The following is a 24,332-nucleotide window of genomic DNA, read 5'->3' as shown; positions in this document are numbered from 1 at the left end:
TCGCGTGACGCAAATTTTAATCGTCTCTGTAAATATATTACGTACAGATAAAAAATGTCCATCAAAACAGATTCGTGGGAAATTTTACACGTGTCGGAATGTCTGGCGGAAGCGTTGCATTATCGGCCTGGATGAAGATGAAGCTCCTAATGCAAGGATTCAAATGTCAGGAGGACGGGACATGAAGTTTGCAAACGTACGATAAAAAAGGTAGTTGTCTTTTCCCTGGCATTGCCGTTCTTCGTCGATGGTTTCTTGTGTCCCTTTGATTGACTATAAAACAATGTACACGGATCATAGGTTAATTAGAACTGTTCTTCTTGTATCGATGGTTTTCTTGATAGTCAAATTGGTCTCGTCTGATAAAACACGTTTGTTTATCGGTTGTTGGATCGATCATGGTCTTCTAAGAACCATCTCCAACAGAGCCATTCGAACGTAAACGCCGTTTTCAGCTTGTCGGAAGTAAGCAGCGCGTGGATCCATGTCGAACGCTGGGCTGATCTCGAAGACACGAGGCAGAGGATGCATCACTATCATCTTTCTCTTTGCGCGGGACATCAACTGTGGCGTTATCACAAAATGCCCGCAAACCTGCAATCAAAGTTTCCGATATATCGCCAATTAGTAGAATATTAATCTTTCTCCTTTTATCGTTTCTTTCGTTTCATTTTGAAATTAAACAAATCTATAGCCTATCTCATAATAGCAGAACAACTTTGAGACTTAGTAATAACGTCTATAATATTAGCTTTGTCTCTATTTACAAGACAAGTTACGTCTCCTTATTAATGTCTCGGTCATGGTCTGGTGCACGATAAATCTTTTCCACCGAATTAGTCTTTCGCATGCTAACGAGCAATTCAGCCTTCCAGAATCCAAGTTCAATGACGACTAGACCAAAGAAATGTTTACCTGTCGATACTCCTGCGGGTTGGCGAAACGTTCCTTCTGAATTCGCGTCATGTACAGGACGTCTGTGTCAGGAAGCGCGTCCTCAAGACTGGAGAACTTTGTCTGTGGAATTTCCCTCTTGGACACGTACTTCACCACGTGCTCAGGCATTCCAAGGCCGGGGGGTGACACGTATCGTAGCTCGACATTGTACAGGGTCAGTAACCTGCATCGCAATCCACGATATGTTAGAGTCTTTATTACTTGATAAAAACATTCGTAGGTCCAGGGCAAAGTACTATAAGTAATGTTTACGCAAATTTATATTTTTACAGGCACAGATGATGATTCGAAATTTAGACAAGAGATGTGTTATTTTCTAAACATGTACTTTCTTGCTGATATTTAAAATATTTTTGTATTCGTCCATGTCCTCATACAATTTCCCATATCTCTTAAAATTCGTATGTTTTTTAAACGATACTAAATAAATCAAAAATCACGTTTGCAAATGCATAAAACCCACAGTTCCCTTTGGTTTGAAATTCAACCAGGTAGTTTTGGGGCAACGTATCGCATCGTGTCATTGGACAAGGACTTATTCAGCACTTGACCTAGGAACCATGGAACTTTAGAAAGCGAAATGGCGACGGACTATCTCGCTTAAAAAACATCCGCAAAATGCGTCGACGTTGACACGTACGAGAGTTATTGGCCACGATGTAGATCGCATAAAGATAAGATGGATCGAGGATGCGAAACAAGGTCATCCGTGAAATTTTTATGAAAACATGACCGACCTTGCGAGAGAATGGACAGTCCTGCCGTGCTTCAAATCCCCAACCATAGTGATGGTCAGTCCATTCACCGTACCGATCTCGTCTCGTATCGTGAAGATATCCAGCAAGGCCTGCGTCGGATGTTCACCGACCCCGTCGCCAGCGTTCAACAATGGCTTCCTACAATGTTGCGCCGCTCTCTAGACACACGGGTCATCAAACGATAAGCTTGTTTGTTTCACTTCATTTTTACGGATGAACAATAATCATCATACAACTGCAGGGTCAAGGCTATAGGGTAACGAGTTTCTCCAATTTTTTTGTCTGAGAGTGAATCGATGATTAATAGACACGAGAGATTGCTTTTAATTGCACCGAGTGTCGGTTGATAAAGAAGTATTTTTCTGTTGTGTAATTTTTTTATCTGTATACCATGTTTCGTAAGAGAAGAGAAATGTTCAGTTGAGGAATGTTCCTTGTAAGTTTGATTAGTTAACGCTCACCGATACTGCACCAGGCTCGGGATGTCGAAGAACGACTACGTCGGCGTATCCAGCCATGACTACTACCGAATCTGAAATATTACGACATCGTTCGATGAATCGTCTACGCATTGCTTATTTTTCTTTCTTTTATTTATTTGACGAGTTTATCGACCACAATGGAGAGTACAGTACAGAGCACTTACTCTGTTATACGAAGTTAGGTAGTACGAAGTTATGTATACAAGTAGAAGCTATCGAGGACATTACAAACCTTCCAAGGTTTCTCCCTTCTTCACCGACGACGTGGATCCGTCCATGTATATCACCCTTCCTCCGAGTCGCTCCATGGCAGCGGCGAAACTGCAAGAAGTTCTAGTGCTGGCCTCGTAGAAGATCGACGCCATTATCTTTCCCTGTTCAGAGGATACGTCTAATAAAGACACGATCCGTGGAAGGAGAACGTTCAACGTGGACGTTGTAAAAAATCAGGATTCCCTCTGGTTATTACGAAATGGATTCTTACTCGTAAAATATGATCGATGGGACGTTCCTTTCTAATGGCGTTGCGAAGGAATTCCGCAATGTTGAAGAGGTCCTTCAGTATTTCCTTGTTGAAAATGTCCACGGATAGAATGCTATGTCCAATGAGGCTGTGAGTGGTGGAAACAGGCGGAACCAGTGCAACTGACGACACGAATAGATTAGGGTTGCTATCGCTCTTGAACTTCATCGCGCTACTGATAGGAAGGGGCGAAATGGTACGCTGCAACAGGGAAGCTTTCGTTTGCTCGCGAGAGTCCACGTCCACGGCAAAGTGGACGTTAGACTTTTGTGTCACTGGCTGCAGCAATTGGGCGAATGGATCTGAAAGCAGAAGCAAAGAATAGCAGTTAGGAAATAAATTAGTTTACTATAGGGATTATTCTATCCTTGATCACGTCTACGTGCAATATCAAAGTTTCTTGTCAAATTAATATATGATATATAGTCTGGCCACTGTTTCTGTCTTTCGTACACTACCAAATAATTCGTTCAAGATAGAAAATGTTTTCGTACCATTTTGTTCTTCCTCCGTCATGTCCGTCATCCGTTCAGGATAACTATTATACTTCTCATGGTTCGGGGACAGAAGACCATCCAACGCCGAGCTGGGTCGACTAGTGACGTCGACGACAGGCGGAATGTTCATGTGACCTTGGTGTTTCGCCATCTGTATTTGTCTGATGTCCTGCCCGAACCCAGGATTCACCAGGACCTGTCCCTCGACGTACGCGACCTCGCCTCTGAGGACCACCCTGTGAACCGTTCCTCGAACCTTCATTCCAGCGAATGGCGTCCACTTCGACTTGCTGAAGGGCATGGCCTCCGGAATTACCCACTCGTCGTCAAGGTCTACCTCGATGTAAGTGTTCGGTTGGTCTGGTATGTTGAAGATTCGTTTCGGATTTCTGTAGAGTTTATCTATCACGTCCTGAAAGGACGAAGCAAATCTTTTACACCTGGTCGCCAAATACGCGGACAATAAAAGAAAGGATTCTCGTTGATATTAGAAGGAATCGTTTTACAATATGATTTAACCCTCTATCGACATTTTACCAAATAGTTTTAGTTTTTCCACAAGATGACGTATACGTTTTAATTATATGATATCTCTGACGACCAATAACAATATTGATAACGGTTGGCAGCACCTTCGTCTTTATCGGAGAATTAAAATTATGCAATTAAGAGAATACCTCCATCGTCATTTTTCCTTCGTGGACGGCGGTCAGCAAAAGCGGAAGCATGGTTTCGAGCCCCGGGAATCCAGGTGGCGGTTTCTCGCTGGATTTCTCTTGTACCGTGTGTGGTGCTTGAAAGTAGAGAAACTTTAAAATATAATTGATGTTCGGGAAAAAGATCTTTTAAGTTTTTAATTTTAATTTTTCAAAGTAAACGCCGAATGAATAAACTGAAAATATAAAAATCTTCGGTCTTATCGCTCTCTATAAAGTGATATTTTTGTAAAAATTCGTCTGTTCGAGTGACGCGCCCCTCGGAATTTCCAGCAAAAATTGCCCCGCAGTCAAAGGGTTAATTAAATTTAGTACTGGATTACCGTGATCCGTCGCGAAGCAATCGATCACGTCCAAATTCTCCCATAGAGCTTGTTGATCTTCTTTGGTTCCTAATATCGGTCTCACTTGACCTCGTCCGTGACCGATGCGCTCGAGGTCCTCCTCGCAAAGGAACAAATGGTGGGGGCAGACCTCGCAAGTCACCGCCATTCCCTAAAAAAGACAAGCAATGGTGTTTCAGCTACGGGAAAGGAGTGGTAGAGTATTATAGTAATAAAATTTCCAAGCTGGTCAGTCAAACCCATGCACATCAAACTTTGATCTAAAGTCACCAATAAACTGGTACAGTTAGTAAGGAGGTCAAGTGGATTCCAAATTTTAAATCAAGGTTTGTTGGGCAACAGATTCAGAGCCCTCGTTCGATAACAGAAACCTTCAATCTAGATTGCCCAACAAAGATATATCGCTCGACACCATATCAATTAATAGTTAATAGAGCTTCAAGTTGACTTAATGTTTGAATTATTTATTAAAAAGGAAAACCACATTAGGAGACCAAATACTAAATTGTTTTTCGGAATTTTTAAAAAAATTAAATAGTCTTTCCTGTGAAAAAAATCCAGAAAAACACTCGATATTTGACCTCCTAATATGGCCCCTCTCCACCCTTTACCTTTATAAAAATAAAAGGTTCGAATGGTGTCTTACTTAAGGATTCAAGAAGCATTATCGAATTTTCGCATTATATTTGTATATGCCACAAAATTGATGGCATAATTGCATAAACGTATAGTCTGGCAATTACTTACTTTCTCTTTAGCTGCGCGTATTATTTGAATCTCTTCCTTTCTAGCCACGTGACACACGTGGATGGGCCGGTTGTGTAATACAGCCAATAAGAGAACGGCGGCTGTCGTTTGGCCCTCGGCGTGCACGCAGAGAGGATGGTTCTTTGGCCAGCTTTGAAAGTGCTACAACAAACAAAGATTATTAGTTGCTAGTTTACCGTATAGAGTTGACGAGTGTTTACGTTATCCTCCAGCGAGAAGACGATCGTTATCTGAGGGATATACTCATTACATTTTTCCACTTACGTGGGATTAGTGCTTGGGGAACTAGCGCGATTGTTTGGATGCGTTGAAGGTCGTAGACCGTAGTTAGGCACTGATTACTTTTGTAGTAATGACATACAACTATCAAAAGAATGGGCGACTTGCAATTTTCCACAATGAATTTGTCTTTGATTACTTATTAATCGTTAATTGTATATATTTTATATTTTAAAGTTTAATTTTTTGGATTTAGTAATCGTATAATATTTATTACGGTCGTGACGTTTAGTTTCATTAAAAAACGATGACCGACTGGTTCGTTTGTTACAGGATGAAATATTGTCCTTGTTTCAGGACACTTGAATACTTCAAGAAATTGGTTAAAACTGTTGCAGACGTACCCTAATCCATGCTGTGAGATCAGTCAGCCGGAGCGTCGTAAATGTCTCGTTCAGGTACATCTTCAGACCCGCAGCCAGTGGTGCCAACTCTGGTATTATATTGTAATTGTCCGACGATGCGCCCACGAAAATTCCATAATCGCATCTCGCGCTGGAGACAGCGCGCTGGGGTATTATGAGAAGAATTGTGAACATTTCAAAGTAAACAATTTGTAGCGAACGATATCATAAATACAAACATAAAAACAAAGAAATATCGTGGCTCTTACCTCCTTGGCCAGGCAAAATGATTGAAGATCGACGACCGCGGGATTCGTGTTTGGCATCGCCAAGATCATCGTGATGCCTCCTGCGAGCGCAGCTGCGGTGCAGGATGCAAAGTCCTCCTTGTAAACGGCGCCAGGATCGCGTGTATGCACGTGAATGTCGATCAGACCAGGAAGCTTGATCATATTTCGCGAAGACACGCAGTCTGTGTGGGTCTTCATGCGAGGTGCACGCCCGTTGAGCATCCTCATAGCCTGTGCAACAGAGGTCACACCGTATAGTAACTGCAATTGTTATCGATGAAATAACGATCGCGATTGGGCATTCTTACGGAGGTTACGTCAATGCGACGGTGCGGAAAGCTCGGGTTACTTTGGAGTTTTATTCTGAACAGACTCAACCTGAAAATTAGCGTCTGATATTATATTTGTGGAGTACGGTCCTTAGTTGTTCATAAAAAAAAAAAAAAAAAAAAAAAAATGTTGACAGGAATCCAAAGTAGTCGACACAGGAATTTGAGCTTTTGATTTGAGGATTCGAAAAATTGCCATTTTAATACTGATCTGACGAAATAGTTCGTGTTTTTTTTTTTTAAGGAAAAAAGGTCTATGAAAGCTTTGGGAACTCTATTTGAAGTTAACAAAGTATTGTATTTATAGTTATATCACTTCTGGCGTACAGTCCGTCTCGGATGAGAACCAGATAACCACCTACATGAATGAATTCCATGTGTAGATGTATAACGCATTCGTGCTAATAATGAAGGATAATCCTAATCAATTAAAACTGTTTGGGGTTGGGAGGGTGAAGCTAAGTGTTAGAGAAATTGTTAGAGAGCATTGCAGCTGGCTTTATCAAGGAATCTGTATTATTTTATTTATAAATCAAACGGGTTAAGCCTAATTATAATACAATCTCAAGGATTATAAAAAGGTATCGTCGAGCTTTCTACGAGCTTTTAACGTTGATACATCGAGACAACTTAATACGTTGTCATAATTGCACTTGGATGATAAATTGATAACGATCACAATAGTTTCTTATCAGTGTATCATCTAATCTCTCGATGAAGGTAGTTTGATCACTGACGAAACGTCAGAATTTCAATACTTAAAGGATACGACGTTTACGCAGAAATTTTTAACAGCTTCGTCTGTAATAAGTAGACTAGAACATTCTCCATGCGCGTCTATATCATAAATGCGTAAGACCTGCAGTCTAGTAATAATATGAGCTCTGAAAATTCCAAAGCCCTGAAAGTTCTATTTAAACAAACTAAAAGTCACTATCTGTCGGGAATCCCCAAAAGCATTATTATTTGTTATCTGAAGCGGAAATAATTTATCAAACGTAGGAGATGAAATCGTTTAAGCATTCGTATTTCATTACGATTAAACAAAATTCTAAACTCTCGGAGAATCCTTTATAACTGAAATTCTAAATTTCATTCGACGAATAACGAATAAAAAGCAATTTATCTTATTTCACGATATTCGTAAGTTTTATCTTTAGTTTCACCTGTATGTAGTTTTATCTACACTGATCTGTATTATCAAATGTCATGAGCTTCGTACTCGTGTATTGTACTCACTTCAACGAGTAGTTTTGCGCATTTAACATCCGTAATCAGTGGAACCGAGTAATCAACAGCGAGCCTTCTTGTACGATATCCATGCGTCATGAAGTTGGAGACACGTCGCGCACCGCCGTTCCTCATTGGCAAATTTATTATTAGATCGAACTGTTTCTTCGAAAGGAAATCAGCCAGATGCCTAAGCTCGCTCGGGCTGGCATCTTCGTTAACGCTGATATTCTCGAACGTCCATTGCACGGGTTCCACCTGAAAATGAGACACGAGTCGAGCCTGTCATTTACTATACAGCTTTTTAAGAAACATTTTCTTTATTTAGTCGGTATTTGGCAAACAGAATTGAAATCTCTTTCTGCTAAATATTAGGAAGACCAGGAAGCAGTGCGTTCCTTTTACATTAAATTCAAACAAATAAATTTATAACAAGTTACCATTTTAAATCAATTATGTAATCGTCCTCGTTATCAACAACCGTTTGCCACCTAGCGTGCAAATTTTCAATATCTGATCGATAAAAATCAATTGGTACACAATGATCTGATAAACGTTAAACAATTCGCAGCATTCGATAATCAATTCGATATTGACATTCGCAGAAACGAGACATTACTTTTCGGTCCCTTTAATATGTAGCTGGGAACGCCACAATTAAAGCTTTAATATAATTCCAAGCCAAATGACCATCGCCGCCCAAAATGAAATAGTCAAAAAATCGTCCATTTCGAGGTGCCAATCGCCCACGCTGAGAAACAATGACCCAAATAATGAGATTAGCGTGGAGACTTGCAAGGGTGGCACGTTCACCATTCGGATCCTTGCACGTGAAAACGTTATCGCGAGACCACGGCTGGCCACGGTCGTGGTGCTAGTACAAAAAGTTTTTCATGCCTAACTCATTCGTCGATAGTCGATAGCGAAGCACGGATTAAAAGCGTTCTGCCTCGCGTACCTCGATAACAAGATAGGTAGGTATTTATCGACAGCGGTTCCCCGGGGTTGGATCATTGTCTTATCGATGAGTGTTGAATACGTGTCATCTCGCGTTTGAAACGGGTCATGTGCGCGTACGTTGATTTCCTCTCGAACCGTCAGGACTACCGAATATCACTTCGTCCGTCGACAAACTGACCAGGATAAGCTCATCGGTGGCGGATCATTTCTAGCAAGCGATGGGAAACTCCAAGTCGAAAGCTAAACGCGGCTCGCGCGGGAAAATTTACGGGAAGACGGGTCGCAATGGACGCCCGAGCGGCGGGAAGGACCCGGCAGCAGCCAAGGAAGAAGAGTACGAGGACATCGAACTCCTGTTGTTAAGAAGGGCGATCCAGAGGAACCCTGAAAACTTCGTGCTGAACAATCTCATGATGTGTGTTCAGTTCTTCAGGAATTACGAAGAGTATGATATATCTTTAGTTTTTCTTCATTTTTCTGTTGGTTTGGGCGTCTTAGAAGCAGAACTCGTCGACTTCGTAGAGTAGGAATTAGGAAGAATTGGTGTTGAAATCATTGTTTCAACGTTTTAAGTAGCTATTGTCGAGGGAAAGTAGAATTCTTTGTGGTTGTGCGAGACACGTGGTGTCCTCCACCTCCGGGATGGTTTATCTAAGTCTCAATAAAATATGGGAAATCGTACTTTGAGAGGGTAGTCTTTACATTCTAACGTCAGTGATGGTTACGATAATTCAGAGAGATGTATCTATAGATACGCATGTACGTAATATTTATCTATGAACAAACTTCGTCAAATCAACCAATATCGAAACACTGATGTTCGATTGCTCGTATGTACAACCGCAGGAAATTTTACACTTGTTTGTTATATTGGTTGAAATTGTTACGTATTAAATAAGTCTCTTTTTTAAATTTTGGTTAAAATAAGGGGTTTATACCAATCGGAGTTGTTCAGTTTTGCTTCTGAGACAGTCATTTATTTTAATTATTATACGATCAGAGAAATAGCCTCGTATTCTTCACGGTAAGGAACATTTAACCGCTTACATATAATAGCGATACCGATCCCTATCCAATTCATCGTAATCTAATCTGTGCGTAGACATACTTTAGTACGGCTTAGGTAGTACGGGAGAAAATAACTTTTGTTCTCCCTTTTTTTTTTTTATGGCCGCCTCGATAATTTTACATTTCTGATTAGAATAATTTTGGTTCGTATTTTTATGTAACTTCACACAACAACACTAAAATTGTGTTGAAAAAAATGGACTATGGATTAATGAAATATATGGTAACTTTTTCGTTTGTTCAAGTGGGTTTATCAAGATTTTATTATGAACTATTATTTACTGAGGTCTTCTACCCTGGTCGTTTAAAAACTGTATTCTTCTCTTCGGCTTTTCTTGAAATTGCCGGCGTTAAAAAAACGATGTCTTAAACCGTTATTTTAAAATTTAAATACACAGTTTGGACAATGCCGATAGTGTTCGACACTTCATAAGAGTGTAGATCGTTGCTTTTAATTTATCTACGCAAATCAGGAATGATACGATCTTTCAAAATTCAAGCTCTAGTTTATTATCTGCCCTTCTAGAATTTCAACTCTATCTTACCTGATATATGGTCTTTCGAAACCAATATCTCTTCTAACATGCTACTAGTTTTTCATTTTTCACGATTCTTATCATTCCCCATTTTATTTCTTTCCTATTCGACCAGATTTTATCGTACATCATATTGCGAAATTAAATTTGAAACGGTAATCACGGAACCTTCTTCTTCGATCGTATCGTAACCAATATCTACACTTTACGCTATTGTTTCTTTGCATAAAGTGTCGCATCGCAATATGTACTTACACTTTTTATCCCATACCATCCGACCAATCTGAATTTCTTTTTTCCAAATTATTTTTGTTAATCTGCGTTTCCTGGACCAGTAGGTAAAATGTTAAATCCTAGAGTTTTTCAGAGAGATCAAGCATGTGAAAGAAACGATGGTGTCGTCGCGGGAGGCCGAGCTGAGCAAATGTTTGCCGCCGCAGAAGCATGTTTTGTTACCTGACGTCCTCCAGGAGCACATAGCCCAGAACGTAGGCTTCACTTCGTCCAGGCAAACTTTTCGTCCCACTGTCGAACCGCTTCAACCCGTGCGAATCTACACGGTACACGATAACATCGACATTACGGAGCAGACATACTCGCCGTACTATAGCAGCTTAAACGATTCGACCATGTACAATATATTGCTGAAGCCAACGGAGCATCAGGGTAGGTAACGCAAATTACAACAGAAAATAGTGGACAAAATCCTCCGATCCACAGTCCTTTTCCTACACGACCAATCCCGAGCCCTACGATTCGTGTTCTCGTTTCACTTCTAATTCTTGGGTATGGGGGACGCGATAATACAATAGGAATATTCTTCAAGTTGTTACAAGTCTTGTTCCTCCAGTTGTTAAAACTCTCACTTCTCAATTTATTTCAAATGTCATCCTCTCAGTTGTCAATAATTTTGTCCCCAAAGTTATCCCAAATCTCGTCTCTCAAGTTGTTACAGATATTGCCCTATCTCATTAGAAATCTTGTTCCATAAAAGTCTTGTCTCCGTAATTGCTAATAATCTTGCCAGAATCTTGATTAAAGTATCGATACTGATTCTCGGTACTGCACGTATTATCAAATATTTGAATGATATCCGTGATACTCTCTCCATATCAACGGATTACGAATTTGTCTGTCCTTTGGAGCTTCCTGTATTCAAGCAATAGTGTCTGCCAAATGCTTCCGATGGATCAATGTTTTTTATGATTGAACCAATAATCCTATATACCGATAAAACAAATATTTATCGTCGATTATCTTCGAATAAGAAATCGTACTCCCGAAATTATCAAGAGTATTAGCGCGGCAGTAAACGTGTTAAATCGCAAATCCTTTTCACGAAACGTCCTTCTGTCGCCAGGATACGTTCAATTGCAGCTTCTCGAGGAATTTACAACACAAAAGGACAACGGAGACCTCTCATCGATAGCCGAGAACGACGACGAACTTTACAGCGACGGGGACAGCGTTTATGGTCCGAAAAGTCGTTCGAACATACTCTTTAGAAGACCCAAGCAGAGCTTGTCCAGACGTTCCAATCCTGCGTTCACAAAGTCTCTGCCGAATCTACGGGACGAAGTCGAAGCCCTATCCGCGGGAGCTCTGTCTCGTTCCAATCGCGACCTGCAAAACGAGAACGATTCCGAGAACGGTTCCTCGACCGAGGAATCAAGGCTTCGAAACAAGAAAATCTGGACCAAGCTAGATTTACCCGCGGTGGAACAGGACCGCCAACGACAATCGTCGAAAACGAAACCCCTGAGGTCCGCCAGCCAGAGTCTCATCAGCAGCGTCAGTTCTGGGTACAAGTCCGACACTTACGGGATGGACAGCGACAGCAGCTGCAATCGCAGCCAGTCCTCCAGACGCATGCGAAGTTCCAACAGCGAAGAAGTAGACGAGAGGTACATAACGAGCGCAGAGCTTCCCGCACGTTGCTTCAAGCAAGTGACATACACGACTGACGGGAGGATCTACGATCCGAAGGATGAGAAGAAACAGCTGATGAACAGCAAGCAGCGTAGGATCAAGCAAGCCCTGAATCGACACAATTACAATTTGTTCTACGTTAGCAGCACCGCGTTCATGAAGCATTTCATAAACGTCTTTACGTACAGATTGGCCGACTGCTTTGGCTTCGACCAGGAATGCATAGAGGACGTCAGACGCGAGGGATGCGTCCTCTACTGCGACAAGATCATGGTCTCCGACGATGCGTTCAAGTACAGTCGCGTAGAACAATACGAGATTATACCCGCGGTTTGGTTGCAGTGGCCCATCTGTGCCCAAGAATGGCTGGACAGACCGAGGAGCACGTGGCCCGACTACAACGACGTAGAAAAGATCAAAGACTGCGGATGCTACGTGACGCCGGAGGGTTTCGTGCCGAAGAGGGGTAGCAGCAATATCATCGAGGACCTCGAATGGCAGCTCACGTTCCCCACGGGTGAACGATACCTCGAAACCTGCATGACCAAGAGCCAAGTGCAAGTATATCTAATAGCTTTGATGCTCCACAAGTCCTTCCTCAGGCCAGTCTTCGATACGATGTTCGGTTTAACGACCGCTCACATCAGGCACAAGCTGTTCTGGATGATCGAGGAAAACGACAGACCGTCCAAATGGCCGTACAACAGAATGGGCGAGTGCTTGTTGTCGTTGCTAGACTCCATGTACCATTGTATCAGCCAGAATGAACCCACTCTTAGGGACTACTTCGTCAGGGACAGGAATCTCTTTCAACGCGTGCCCAGCGACCACCTATTGCACACGCAGAAGCAACTCAAGAGAATCACCGAGAATCCGATTATGTACGTTTTTCACGCCATGGAGAACATTCGATACAGCGAAAACTTTTTCCCGAGGCTGGACTACGATATGTTGTTGAGAATATTGACGGCGGACACGCTGACGCTGATCAATCCCGCACTGGCGAAGTACGCCGGGAAACCGATGCCTCAGCCTAGCAAGGATCGCTCACCGGAGGAAGATAAATACAGCAAAACAGGATTTTGGGACAACGTTAAGAATCAACCGAAGAAACGGTCCGTTCGATTCGTCACCGATAAAACGCTGATTAATCCTCGAAAAGCAACGGACTCCATCATTGAAATCTCGGTGAGTTTCGTTTTGCGCTATGATTGATATCATTCGATGACTATATATCTCGATATAGACAGAATTCTTTACTTGATAACAATTTTGATTAACGCGTTGACTGTCAGATTAATCCTTTTGAAAATTTCTATCGTGATTGAGCTTTGTTTCCAAACTATTGGAAACTGCGTAATCAAACATGTATTGTGGTATTCATTGTTATAACTTTATTGAAGTTTAGGAATTTCATTCAAATTTATTTCGTTTGTTCTTCGGTGAACATATATGGGTGACGTAGCGATCAAGGTGTTAACGAATAGAAGATAAGCAACTTGCTATCTATTATTCATTACGATGATTATAAAAGAAAATATTTTATCGTATAATAAACAAGTACACGTGTATACATTGGTTTTAATATAGGGCAATGCTCACACAAGATACTTAAAAAGATGTTTAATATCGATAATGACTAGTAAATGAATGGCAAAGAAAGAATTCAGTAAGGTCATCTATCGTTAAATTTCTATAAGAGTAATTTATAGTCGATCTTGACATATCTCAGTATATTTTCTTCCCTAATAAGCGATAAAGTTAAAGAAATGTTCACTTAGCTCGGTGACACGAGAGAACTCGTTCAGTAGTTAAGTTCTCCGAATTTCCGCGCAATGACTTCATCAACCGTTTCTTCTCCTTCGCGAGTCGACTCGATCACCTTACTCAATAGCTATTAATAAAGATTATAATTAAATGAATCGTTCTAATCTTATCGGTGATACATTAGCGATTACAAAGGGAGACGGTGAACTAGTTTTTAATGTTTTCAGATGCGCTGCGCAGAGCTGGAGGGTCCGAGGTTGTACGTTCTATTGGATTTCTTCATACGACATTTCATCAAGATAGCCGAACGGTACAACAAGTACGCGGATTATCAACAGAAGACCCTGTACCTCGACCACGCCGACCGACTCTCCATTCTCCTCTCCGAGAAGCCCAGACACAAAAGTGACGCAAGAGCTTATCGCGACAAGATTAAAGTCCTTAGAAAGAAGGTCGCCAACTCGAAGTCAAAAGACGATCCACCAGAGACGCCTAAGAGAAACTTAGAAACAGCCATATTTGTGGCTCCATTAAAGGAGCGTTTCGCTAAAGAATCTCTTGAAAAAACTTCGACTCCGCTAGAGACGCGAGCTGAAAAATCGAAGAAGCAGTCGGAGAGTATAGATCACGGTCATCCGAAGAAGCAGTCGGAAAGTATAGATCGGGCTCAGACTATCACTCAGACTACAGTTCACGAATCACACTACCAGGACCTAAAAGAGACTTTGGAACCCACACAAAACGAGACACCATCGACTTTGACACTGAAGACACACCCAGCAAAAAAAACATCAACTTCAAAGCCAGAACCTGACCAATCTGAGGCAGTCGTGACGATATCATCTGCATCTGATGATTCCACGTATATTTGAGAGCGTGGAAGCTTCGACGTCAGTTTCTTGGAATCCCTTCGGGAAACATGGACCATTTATGATTGATATCAACTGAGGCTTTCGGATGTAAGCCATGCTATTTGGCTACCGTTCAAATCTTCAAGGATCAAACGACACGTTGACACGAATTGACAGTGTCGACTCGATTAATGTCGTTTGATCTCGTCGGTATCAGTTAGTATCAACCATGAACAACCGGACCATGAAGGCCTCGAGTATCTTTATCGACCATTTAGTTCTGTTGTTCAATCCTGCACAGTCATCCGCTAATAAACTGCAAGCGTTAGGACCACCGACCTAGTACTCTACTAGTATTTTTTAACATTATTTATACTCGAAAAAGACTGAACGCGTTTCTCACTCCGAAAACCAGCGAAGTGCATTCTTAACGAAGATAATTCTAGGCAGATCGTTTAGTTATCATGCTTGACATTCGACTGTAGCCCGTGTGTAAATATTTAAATATAGTTTACGTTTACAAGAGACCAGATCGACTAGTAAAAGTTTCACTCTCACTTACCTCGACCCCGTGCTCGGTGTAGAAGTCAGCGGTGCCCATGCTGGCGTACAACTTGTATCCCATTTTGCGAAGGCTGCGGATGGACGGTAGCAGTTCCATTTTATGCTGCAACAGAAACAGTTTCGATGAAAAGATCGGTCAGATGACGCGAAGCCGTTCAAAATGGCGAAAATCTTACCTTGAAGCTGCCGACAGAGAGCAGGATACCCTTCTGAGGTATATGAAAGCCTGTGCTCATCATTCCCTTCAAGTATGCTTCGTATCGGTTGTCTCCAAAACAAGCGACCTCTCCGGTGGAAACCATCTCGACACCAAGCATCACGTCGGCTCCTGTGGAAATTCAAGCGAGGCATCGTAAATTGCCACTTTGGTACTTGGAGTTTAGAGATAGTTCAACAGTTGATAATAATCAGTATTTATACATTCTTTTACTATCTTAATTCTTAATCTTCTCAAACATCAGTTCATAAATTCTTACCAGCAAGACGCGAGAAAGAGAATTGGGGGACTTTAACGCCGACTTTGCCACATCCAGCAAGGACGTCGACAGGCTCAACAGGCTCTCCAACGATCAATCGCGTGGCCATGGCTACGAAATCGTGATCCAAGGTCTTCGAAACGAAAGGAAAGGATCTGGATACCCTGACGTTGCATTCGATGACTTTCAGCTCATTGTCCTATCGAGGGAGAAAATAATCAGAAGATATAGATTAAGTCCTGCGGGTGCTTGAAGTAAAATGATCTTCATAAGGTGTCTCTTCGAACATGCTTGTCACCGAAATTCGTTTCTCAGAATAAACTAGGGATTGATTCGATTTAATTTGACTTGCAAAACTTGATGTTTTCGCTCCGACCTAATGAACATTACTCAGAAGTATTCCTTGTAGTTTCTTTTAGTACCTTAGCGATCAGCTGCATGTTGAAGGGACCCGTCACGCAGAGCGAGGCAGCGACAGCTTTGGAAATGATTTTTATTTTCGTCAAAGTCTCGGCATTGATGTCCTGCGGCGGGGTGACGAGGGTGGCGTCGCCTGAATGAACACCAGCGTTCTCCACGTGTTCTGACACCGCCATGCAAAGTATAACTCCATCGTAGGCGATTGCGTCGACGTCTATTTCCTTCGCCTCGAGGATAAACTTCGATATAACCACGGGATGCTCTTTGTTTACTTCACTGGCGCTCTTCAAATACGACTCAAGATCGTGGTTCGAGTGCGCCACGTTCATCGCGGCGCCACTTAACACGTAGGAGGGACGCACTAAACAGGGGTAACCGACTTCCTCGCAGAACTCGATGGCGGATTTCAGATTGGTCAGTTCCTTCCACCTAGCCAACGATATTTCATCCTTAACGCTTTGCAGTTCAAATTTTTGTATTTAAATCCATTTTTGTTGAGTCAAATTCGATACAAGACTGCGAAGGGTTGACGATGCCGACGAGCTGCAGTTACTGAATCAATCTGATGCTTCGCGACTCGTTAAAAATAGTGCAAATAGCAGAGATAAACGACGAAGATCAAAATTGAGTACTCTACAGCTAGAGTCTCTAAAATTTTACTCGAGTCAATGTTATTGGCAAGCTTTGAATAATTACCCTAGTGGGAGCCAAGTTCCTCCCACAAATTTTAGTCTTACCTAGGCTGTGAAATTCCAATGCCATCCAACATGCGGGAAAATTTGAAACGATTCTCAGCACCATCGACGGATTCGGGCGACGTCCCAAGGATCCTGGCTTGTTGTCTGTGAAGATCCATAGCGATGTTGTTCGGCAACTGACCGCCCATGGATAAGATAATTCCCTCTGGACATTCTTGGTCGTAGATGTCCATCACGACTTCGAATGAGATTTCCTCAAAGTACAGTCGATCGCTCATGTCGTAATCAGTGCTGACTGTTTCAGGATTATAGTTGACCATGATAGTCTTTCGTCCTAAGTTTCGTAGCTCGCGCAAGCAACTCACGGCGCACCAATCGAATTCCACTGAACTACCGATACGATACACCCCGGAACCTGCAAGAAATAATATTTATTTTATCTTTATAAAAAATGTCCTGCATTAATAATAAAATTAATGTATTCATACGAGCGGCCTCAAATAATTTTTTAAATTATGATAAAAGTAAGAGAAATATTATTACCGATCACCATCATGTATCCGCCAGGGAATTCCACGTCGTGTGTATTGCCATTGTACGTTAAATAAAGGTAATTAGTCGTGGCCGGCCACTCAGCAGCCACCGTGTCTATTTGCTTCACCAACGGTCGTATATTGCTCTCTTGTCTTTGTATCCTAACGGCCAGTTCCGAGCTTTTGACCACAGCGGCGATTTGCTTGTCCGAAAATCCGATTTGCTTCGCTCTCAGTAGGACATCGTGCGACAATTTCGTGTGGTCCACGTTCTCCAACACCAAATAGTAGTCGATAATATTCTTCATCTTGTGGAGAAACCATCGATCAATCTTCGTCAATTCGTACAATCGATCGATCGTGTATCCAGCTTTTATCGAAGCAGCGAGGACGAACATCCTCTTGTCAGTCGGTTTTTCTAATTCCTCGTCGTTGGGATCTTTCACGTAAGGATCAAACCCGTTTATATTCTCGTCGACCATTCTCAGGGCCTTCTGGAAGGCTTCCTCGAACTTGCGTCCGATCGCCATCGCTTCTCCTACGCTCTTCATAGAGCTACCGATCTGAAATCGACGAGGATCTGCTGATTAACCCTTTGACTTTGATCTTTTAAATGAAATCTTTTACTTTCTATCGAGAAATTCAACAGACGAACTCTTAAAATAAAAATAATAAGGCGTATCGATCCTAAAACTAATCTTTTCTGAGACTGCCTTACCTTCGTGCTCACCCGATGAAACTTGCCAAGATCCCATCTCGGGATTTTGACAACGCAATAGTCGAGACTAGGCTCGAAGCACGCCGTTGTTTCCCCCGTGACGGAATTATTGATATCCGGTAAGGGGATACCGAGTGCCAACTTGGCAGCGACGTAAGCCAGAGGATAACCTGTGGCTTTGCTGGCTAGAGCCGAACTCCTCGACAATCTTGCGTTCACTTCGATGATGTAGTACTCCTCAGAGGTTGGGTTCAACGCGTACTGGATGTTGCATTCTCCAACGATGCCAAAATGCCTGATGACGTTTGTAGCCGTCGTCCTGAGCATGTTGTACTCCCTATTCGACAAAGTTTGACTTGGTGCGACGACGATCGATTCGCCAGTGTGGATGCCGAGAGGATCGACGTTCTCCATGTTGCAGACAGTGATGCAGTTGTCATAAGCGTCGCGGACAACCTCGTATTCGACTTCCTTCCAACCCTTCAGCGACTTGTCGATGATCAACTGATTCGAATGGGCGAAAGCCTGCTGTGCCAAGATCTTCAACTCTTCCTTCGTATTCGCGAACCCTGATCCTAATCCTCCCAGGGAGAACGCAGCTCTCGCCATCACGGGATAACCCAGCATCTCGGCTGCGTCCAATGCCTACAAATAGATGAACGCGAAATTAGAATAATAAAAAGTTCGATCAAGTGTGTACATCTTCTTTAATCAACGGAACTCGATATGGATGATATATTTAGCAAGTGGATCGAATTTTAGCGAATCAAAATTTAATTTTTCTTCACCTCTTGAATGGAATAGACCGCGGCACTTGGCGCGACCTTTCCGTCGATCTCGCTGATCTTCTCCGCAAAGATTTTCCTGTCCTCCGTTTCTATGATCGACTGTATAGGTGTTCCCAAGATTTTCACGTTATACTTCTGGAACACTCCACTCCTTTCTAACTCGACGCCACAGTTGAGGGCAGTCTGTCCGCCGAAAGTCAAGAGCACGCCGTCGGGACGCTCCGACTGTATCACCTGGAATAAAAATCACGTAGATATAATGTGGATAAATAGTCTAATAGAAACGTGTCCTCGAGTATCTCTAGAATATTAGAAGACCAGAAAGTAATGTCGTTTCTTTTACATTAAATTCAAACAAATAAATTTATAATATCTTTTTTATTTTTAATCGATCACCCCCGTTAGCAACAGTCTTTTGGCATCTAGCGTGCAAATTCAATTTCAAATCGTTAAAGAAGTATCGAGATTCGCAGAAACGACAGTACTTTTCGATCCGCCTAATAGATATAGTGCAAAAAAAAAAACCGTAGATACTCTCTGCACTGTATCTATTCTATATTCTGTATCTTGCTTTCCTCCATCTTTCTTTCCACCCTCTCTTACCTGCTCCACGTATTCGGGTATGATGGGCAAGAAGTAAACTTTGTCAGCCATGCCTTTGGACGTTTGAACAGTGGCGATATTGGGATTGATCAGAAGCGTCTGTATGCATTCTTCCCTCAGTGCTTTGATAGCTTGCGAGCCCGAGTAGTCGAACTCCCCAGCTTGGCCGATGCTGAGGCCGCCAGATCCCAAAATCAACACCTTCTTCGGCCGAACAGCGACGTCAGGGTTGTTGACGTGGAAGGCCAACTTCTGATTCAGCCTTTCCTTGATGGACATCCCGGGTTTTCCGCTGGCGTCGTCTTTCACGGCGTCTAGGAACACGTCGAATAGACATTCCAAGTCTTCGGGGCCAGCAGTGTGCTCCGGGTGAAACTGAACAGAGAAATACGGCAGGCTGGAGTGCACCACCCCCTCGTTGCTATTGTCGTTGGTGTTGGTGAAGAGGGCTTGCCAATTAGCTGGTAGTTGACTAGCGTCGACCGTGAATCCGTGGTTCTGGGACGTCATATAACAGCGGCCAGTTCCGTGATGTGTGACGGGTTGATTGTGACCACGATTTCCGTAGCTGTGCACGAGCGTATAGTGATTAGCAAAATTGGACACTCTGCGTGAACGTGATCACGTAATCTTGGAATCTTAATATTGTACTGGAAGTATAATGAAATACTATACAGGGCGTTTAAACTGTGACGAGATGTTTTCTTGGAAACTTTGGAATGATTGCAACGAATGGTTAATGAAATGTATCATAATTAGACGAAATAAAATATCACTAAAATTATAACGATTTATAAACAATCCATCCAAGTACGTTTCGCGAAGATTTTTCGTATCGATATATCCCATAGAAGCATGAAATCAGCAATTATTATTTCTAGAAAAATTCATGAAGTATGCTCAGCTTCGCTCGTCACAGTATACAAAGTACAATGCTCTGAAACAAGCTTGAGAACAATGCCGTCCAGAGCTCGACGATCTATAATGAAAGCAACACGTGACAGGTTACGTACTTCATCTTATATGTAACGCAACCGGCAGCGATGCAGAGCAACTGGTGTCCCAGACATATACCGAAAATCGGTTTTCCCTTCCGTGATTCCAAGGCGGCGCGAATATTTTTCACCGTCGTTTCGCACATGCTGGGATCGCCTGGCCCGTTGCTGAGGAACAGGCCGTCGTACTCGGCTTCGTTGAAGTCGTAATCCCATGGCACCACGTCTACGCGAGCACCTCGGCTAATCAGACACCTTAATTGATTGTACTTCAGGCCGCAGTCCACCACGCATATACGAGGGTGACCGCTAGGGTTGTACGTTCTTTGATTAGGCTGAAATACGATGGATCGATGTCGGTATTTTTTTAGCATAGAGATCAGGTCATCCCGTAAGTTTGTGTTTTGATGTTTTGTAGAAAATGTACGAGTAAAAATTTGTGTGGAATTAATTAGGCTGCGGAAATGAAGGAGAAGGTGGCAACTCACCTGAGCAACTTCTGCCACGAGATTTCTCTTGTTGGGATCCTCTATCGGAGGAACTAGGGGTGACAGGTGATTTATTTGCGGAGAATCGAACACGATTCTCCCCAATATAGTGCCGTTTTCGCGAATAATTTTCGTCAAGGCTCTGGTATCGATTTCGTATATACCAGGAATGTTTTGTATCTTCATCCACTCAGATAACGTTTTCGTTTGTCGCCAGTGACTCGGATTTTCGCATATTTCCCCGACCACTAGACCTGCTGCCCATATCCGGTGGGATTCGAACCAACTGTAAAAAAACAAAAAGGGAAATCATATCGTCGGAGTGATGCGATTAAAAAAAAAGTGCTTCAGGATCCAAAGTATCGAACGAGAAATAGCAACGCACTTATCTATTACAGAGTACCGTTAAATATTTATAAAACTGATTGCTTTAATCCACAAACGAGATAAAGCTATAGATACTTGACAAGAAATTCGATTTGACGGCGGACTCAGTAATTTTCAGTGTCAAAGCACTTGGTACAGTCGTATCTTTTTATATTTATAATAACTTTTCCGAATAACAAAGATTAACGATATTATATCTCTACAATGTTTATTTGAATTTATATTATAAAGGAAAATTTAAAAAAACAATGTACATTATTTCATCGCATTTCTCAACTTTTTGTTTCATGGAGTTAATCGATTTGTGCAATCGAATAGTTCATATGTTAGAATCTGTTTTGCTGGATGTCTCAGGAATGATCGATCAGATAACCATGCAATTTGTCACTGTGACTTTAGCGATGTCGCGAAATTTCCAGTTTAATAGTCGAACGCTTTGGAGCCTTACTATGGTATTTTGTGCTCGTCCAGTTCGTCATCGAACACGCCATAATTTCCGATCAGCGGATACGTGAGTACTAGAATTTGAGCGTGGTAGGAAGGATCTGTGAGAGACTCCGGGTAACCCACCATACCGGTCTGGAACACTGTAAAAAATGCATCAGTGGGAACAGCATGTACTCGTTACGTATACAATGCCCGTTCGTGCTCTACGTAATTTCCAAAACATAAATACAAAGGAAATCCGAAGGCGCTGAAACGGGTCGATCGAGTTTGTGTCCGATCGAAAGCTAGACGTCGAGCAACTGGCGATTTCTCGAAACAAGAACCTGCTCCGAACTCGAAAACGACAACTTGTTCAATAATCCGTTTATCGTCTCGATTTTCACGCGGCGAGTCGATAAATGGATCAAACTGATTAACGATTTTAATTATTTTATAAGATTCTTAAGGAGTCTTTCCGATGTGACATTTCCGAAAAAAACAATTTTTTTCTTCTCCATTTTTCGCTAGTAAATATGTTTAAGAATGTATTGTTGAAATTTCGGAGGAGATTTGAGTTATTTTCGATTTTACTATTCTCTTTCTGAATAGTACTATTAGCAGAAAAAAAATACTGGAATCGTTTTTTTATTGTAGTCTACGAACCAGAAAGACTTAATGCGATTAAAAAGAATAATAAGACTGGGTTGAATTGACGATAAGTATTGCATTATTTTTAGAAACAAGAAAAAAAAAAGGTCTAGTAATCTTTCTACGAGCTTCGAAAACGTTCCGTTGATGTCGAGCGATGTCTATTGTATACAAATACAAACACAAAGATAACCCGCGGAGTGTAACCAAACGCAGCTGTCAACGACACGGATATCTATGCCTTCCTGCGGAGCAGAGAGCGGGAAGACTATTGTGCAGATAAAAATTTTCAATAATAAAAAAAGAGGCAAACTACCTCTGGTCGTCACTCGTTCAATGAAAGCTATCAATCTGAATTGTAAAATTGCATTATTCTACTCTTATCATCCTAATTATTCGACTGTCATGTAACCCGGTTTTTCGCTCCAAGGCCGGAAAAGTATCATTTACTTTGCAATTATTTCCAAATTATATAAAATGAATCTCTTAATTTTTCTAGTACTTTCTCGTCGAGAAAAATTTCATCCTGTACATCAAACTCCAATTTGTCATTCCACGATCAACGAGTGACAAATAGCTTATCATTTATTCGTTCATCGGAATTAATTATTTCTAAATAAATTGTTGCTTATCGCTAACAAGTGCAACATTATATCAAGATTGACCTGCTGAACCGTTGGCAGACGCATCAAACGAGCCTCTCGTAATAGTCGCTAATCGGCAAATAAAACTCGTACATCAAACCCACGTGGTCGGTTGATGGCCTGCCAGCGGCACACACTTCCATCCCGGCATAGGTGAAATTCCTACGTTGTATAGATCTAAATGTCGGACGGTAGAAAGGTAAGAAAAATGAGTAAGTTCAGTTACTCCGTTAGATAAAAATTAGAATTCGTATAATGGAATTAATTATTTAAAAAAAAAAAAACAAGAAACTAAAAACGGAGCCGTCCGATCGAGTGAATGCTCCGAATAAATTGCTATACAAGCCAATTCTAAGTACCGTGCAGTATTACAATTGCCGTACATGCGGTTTATTTTGTTATCTACTAATCGAACGAAATCGTCACCATTTCCGCTTTCGTGCTTTTCGCACAGTGGGTACGCATGCGAGGAATGTAGGTACATGGAAGTCACGAATCGTTATAATCGCGTGGGACTCGATCAGCGTCTCGGCGCACGGTGTGTCTCGGTTCATCGAACCGGATGCCGAGAATCGTAACGTCGAAGTTTGGAGGAACGCGACTATCGGCTCTGTTATAGAAGAGAGCCGTGCACGGCCGCGTATGTCCGCTCCAAAATGACGACCACGTGTTTTCCAACACTTACCGACTTCACCGTCAACCGGTTTTTCCGCGCCAAAGTATTTTCCCGGGAGAACCGAGCCATCCTCGAGCACGAGGTAGGCGATTTTCGCGGAACCACGAACCACGGTCGCGTGGTCGTTCATTTTCTCAATGATTTACGGTGGTCCACGATTCGATCGCACTCTCGACCCGGCAGACACTGCTAACACCGTGGTCGAGAAACACGCTTTATGCATCGACATTCGGTTCCCTGAGGCTCCCACATGGCTGCGCGTGATGCCCTGCGCACTACGTCACGGATACGGACAGTTAGAGCCAATGGTTAGGTCACTGTGCGCGGAAGAGTTTCGCGCAGATCCCGTGGCTCACAGTGGCTCCATAGATTGAATGTCATTGGTCGAATGCGCGCCATTTCACGTTACTCGTCGAGTTTGAATTTCGTTCTACTCGCACAGTGTGGTACGTTGACAATCGAGGAAGTATTGCACCTAAGTACTAATTTTTGTTTATTCTATCGGGGTCTTGTTGTGACTAACTTTTCTTTTATTGGGTTGTCTGGAAAGTCAATGCTGATTTTTGATAGGTAGTGCAGGTCTGAATATATCGAAATGACTGAAAACAAATAACATGTACGTATGTATGTATATGTACAT

General features: G+C 42.2%; 2 protein-coding genes across 3 annotated transcripts; one reads left to right on the top strand and one right to left on the bottom strand.

The window, feature by feature from the left end:
- Positions 1 to 23,917, bottom strand: LOC128874646 (CAD protein). The gene is made up of 26 exons (XM_054119566.1): positions 23,702 to 23,917; positions 21,747 to 21,885; positions 20,912 to 21,197; positions 20,442 to 20,758; positions 19,429 to 19,996; positions 18,826 to 19,059; positions 18,038 to 18,682; positions 17,330 to 17,882; positions 16,826 to 17,201; positions 16,091 to 16,517; positions 15,669 to 15,867; positions 15,369 to 15,520; positions 15,191 to 15,295; positions 7,527 to 7,775; positions 5,938 to 6,189; positions 5,669 to 5,833; positions 5,025 to 5,186; positions 4,257 to 4,428; positions 3,895 to 4,010; positions 3,215 to 3,629; positions 2,682 to 3,022; positions 2,430 to 2,571; positions 2,177 to 2,247; positions 1,695 to 1,873; positions 916 to 1,120; positions 1 to 594 (listed from the first exon to the last, which is right to left on the bottom strand). The coding sequence occupies exons 1-26, from the start codon at positions 23,820 to 23,822 to the stop codon at positions 397 to 399; spliced, it is 6,789 nt and encodes a 2,262-aa protein (XP_053975541.1). The 5' UTR covers positions 23,823 to 23,917; the 3' UTR covers positions 1 to 396.
- On the top strand, positions 8,511 to 15,155 carry LOC128874647 (uncharacterized). 2 transcript variants are annotated; one of them, XM_054119567.1, is made up of 4 exons: positions 8,511 to 8,922; positions 10,449 to 10,747; positions 11,442 to 13,198; positions 14,005 to 15,155. In XM_054119567.1, the coding sequence occupies exons 1-4, from the start codon at positions 8,696 to 8,698 to the stop codon at positions 14,647 to 14,649; spliced, it is 2,928 nt and encodes a 975-aa protein (XP_053975542.1). In that variant the 5' UTR covers positions 8,511 to 8,695; the 3' UTR covers positions 14,650 to 15,155. The 2 variants fall into 2 exon arrangements, with proteins under 2 accessions (XP_053975542.1, XP_053975543.1); XM_054119568.1 differs by having other exon boundaries at positions 8,791 to 8,922; positions 10,439 to 10,747.
- Positions 23,918 to 24,332: the final 415 nt, after the last annotated feature.

This window comes from Hylaeus volcanicus, chromosome 4, assembly GCF_026283585.1.
Source record: "Hylaeus volcanicus isolate JK05 chromosome 4, UHH_iyHylVolc1.0_haploid, whole genome shotgun sequence".
NCBI classification, from domain to species: domain Eukaryota; kingdom Metazoa; phylum Arthropoda; class Insecta; order Hymenoptera; family Colletidae; genus Hylaeus; species Hylaeus volcanicus.
Note: the sequence above shows the minus strand (reverse complement) of the source record. Positions and strands in the feature narration are given on the sequence as shown.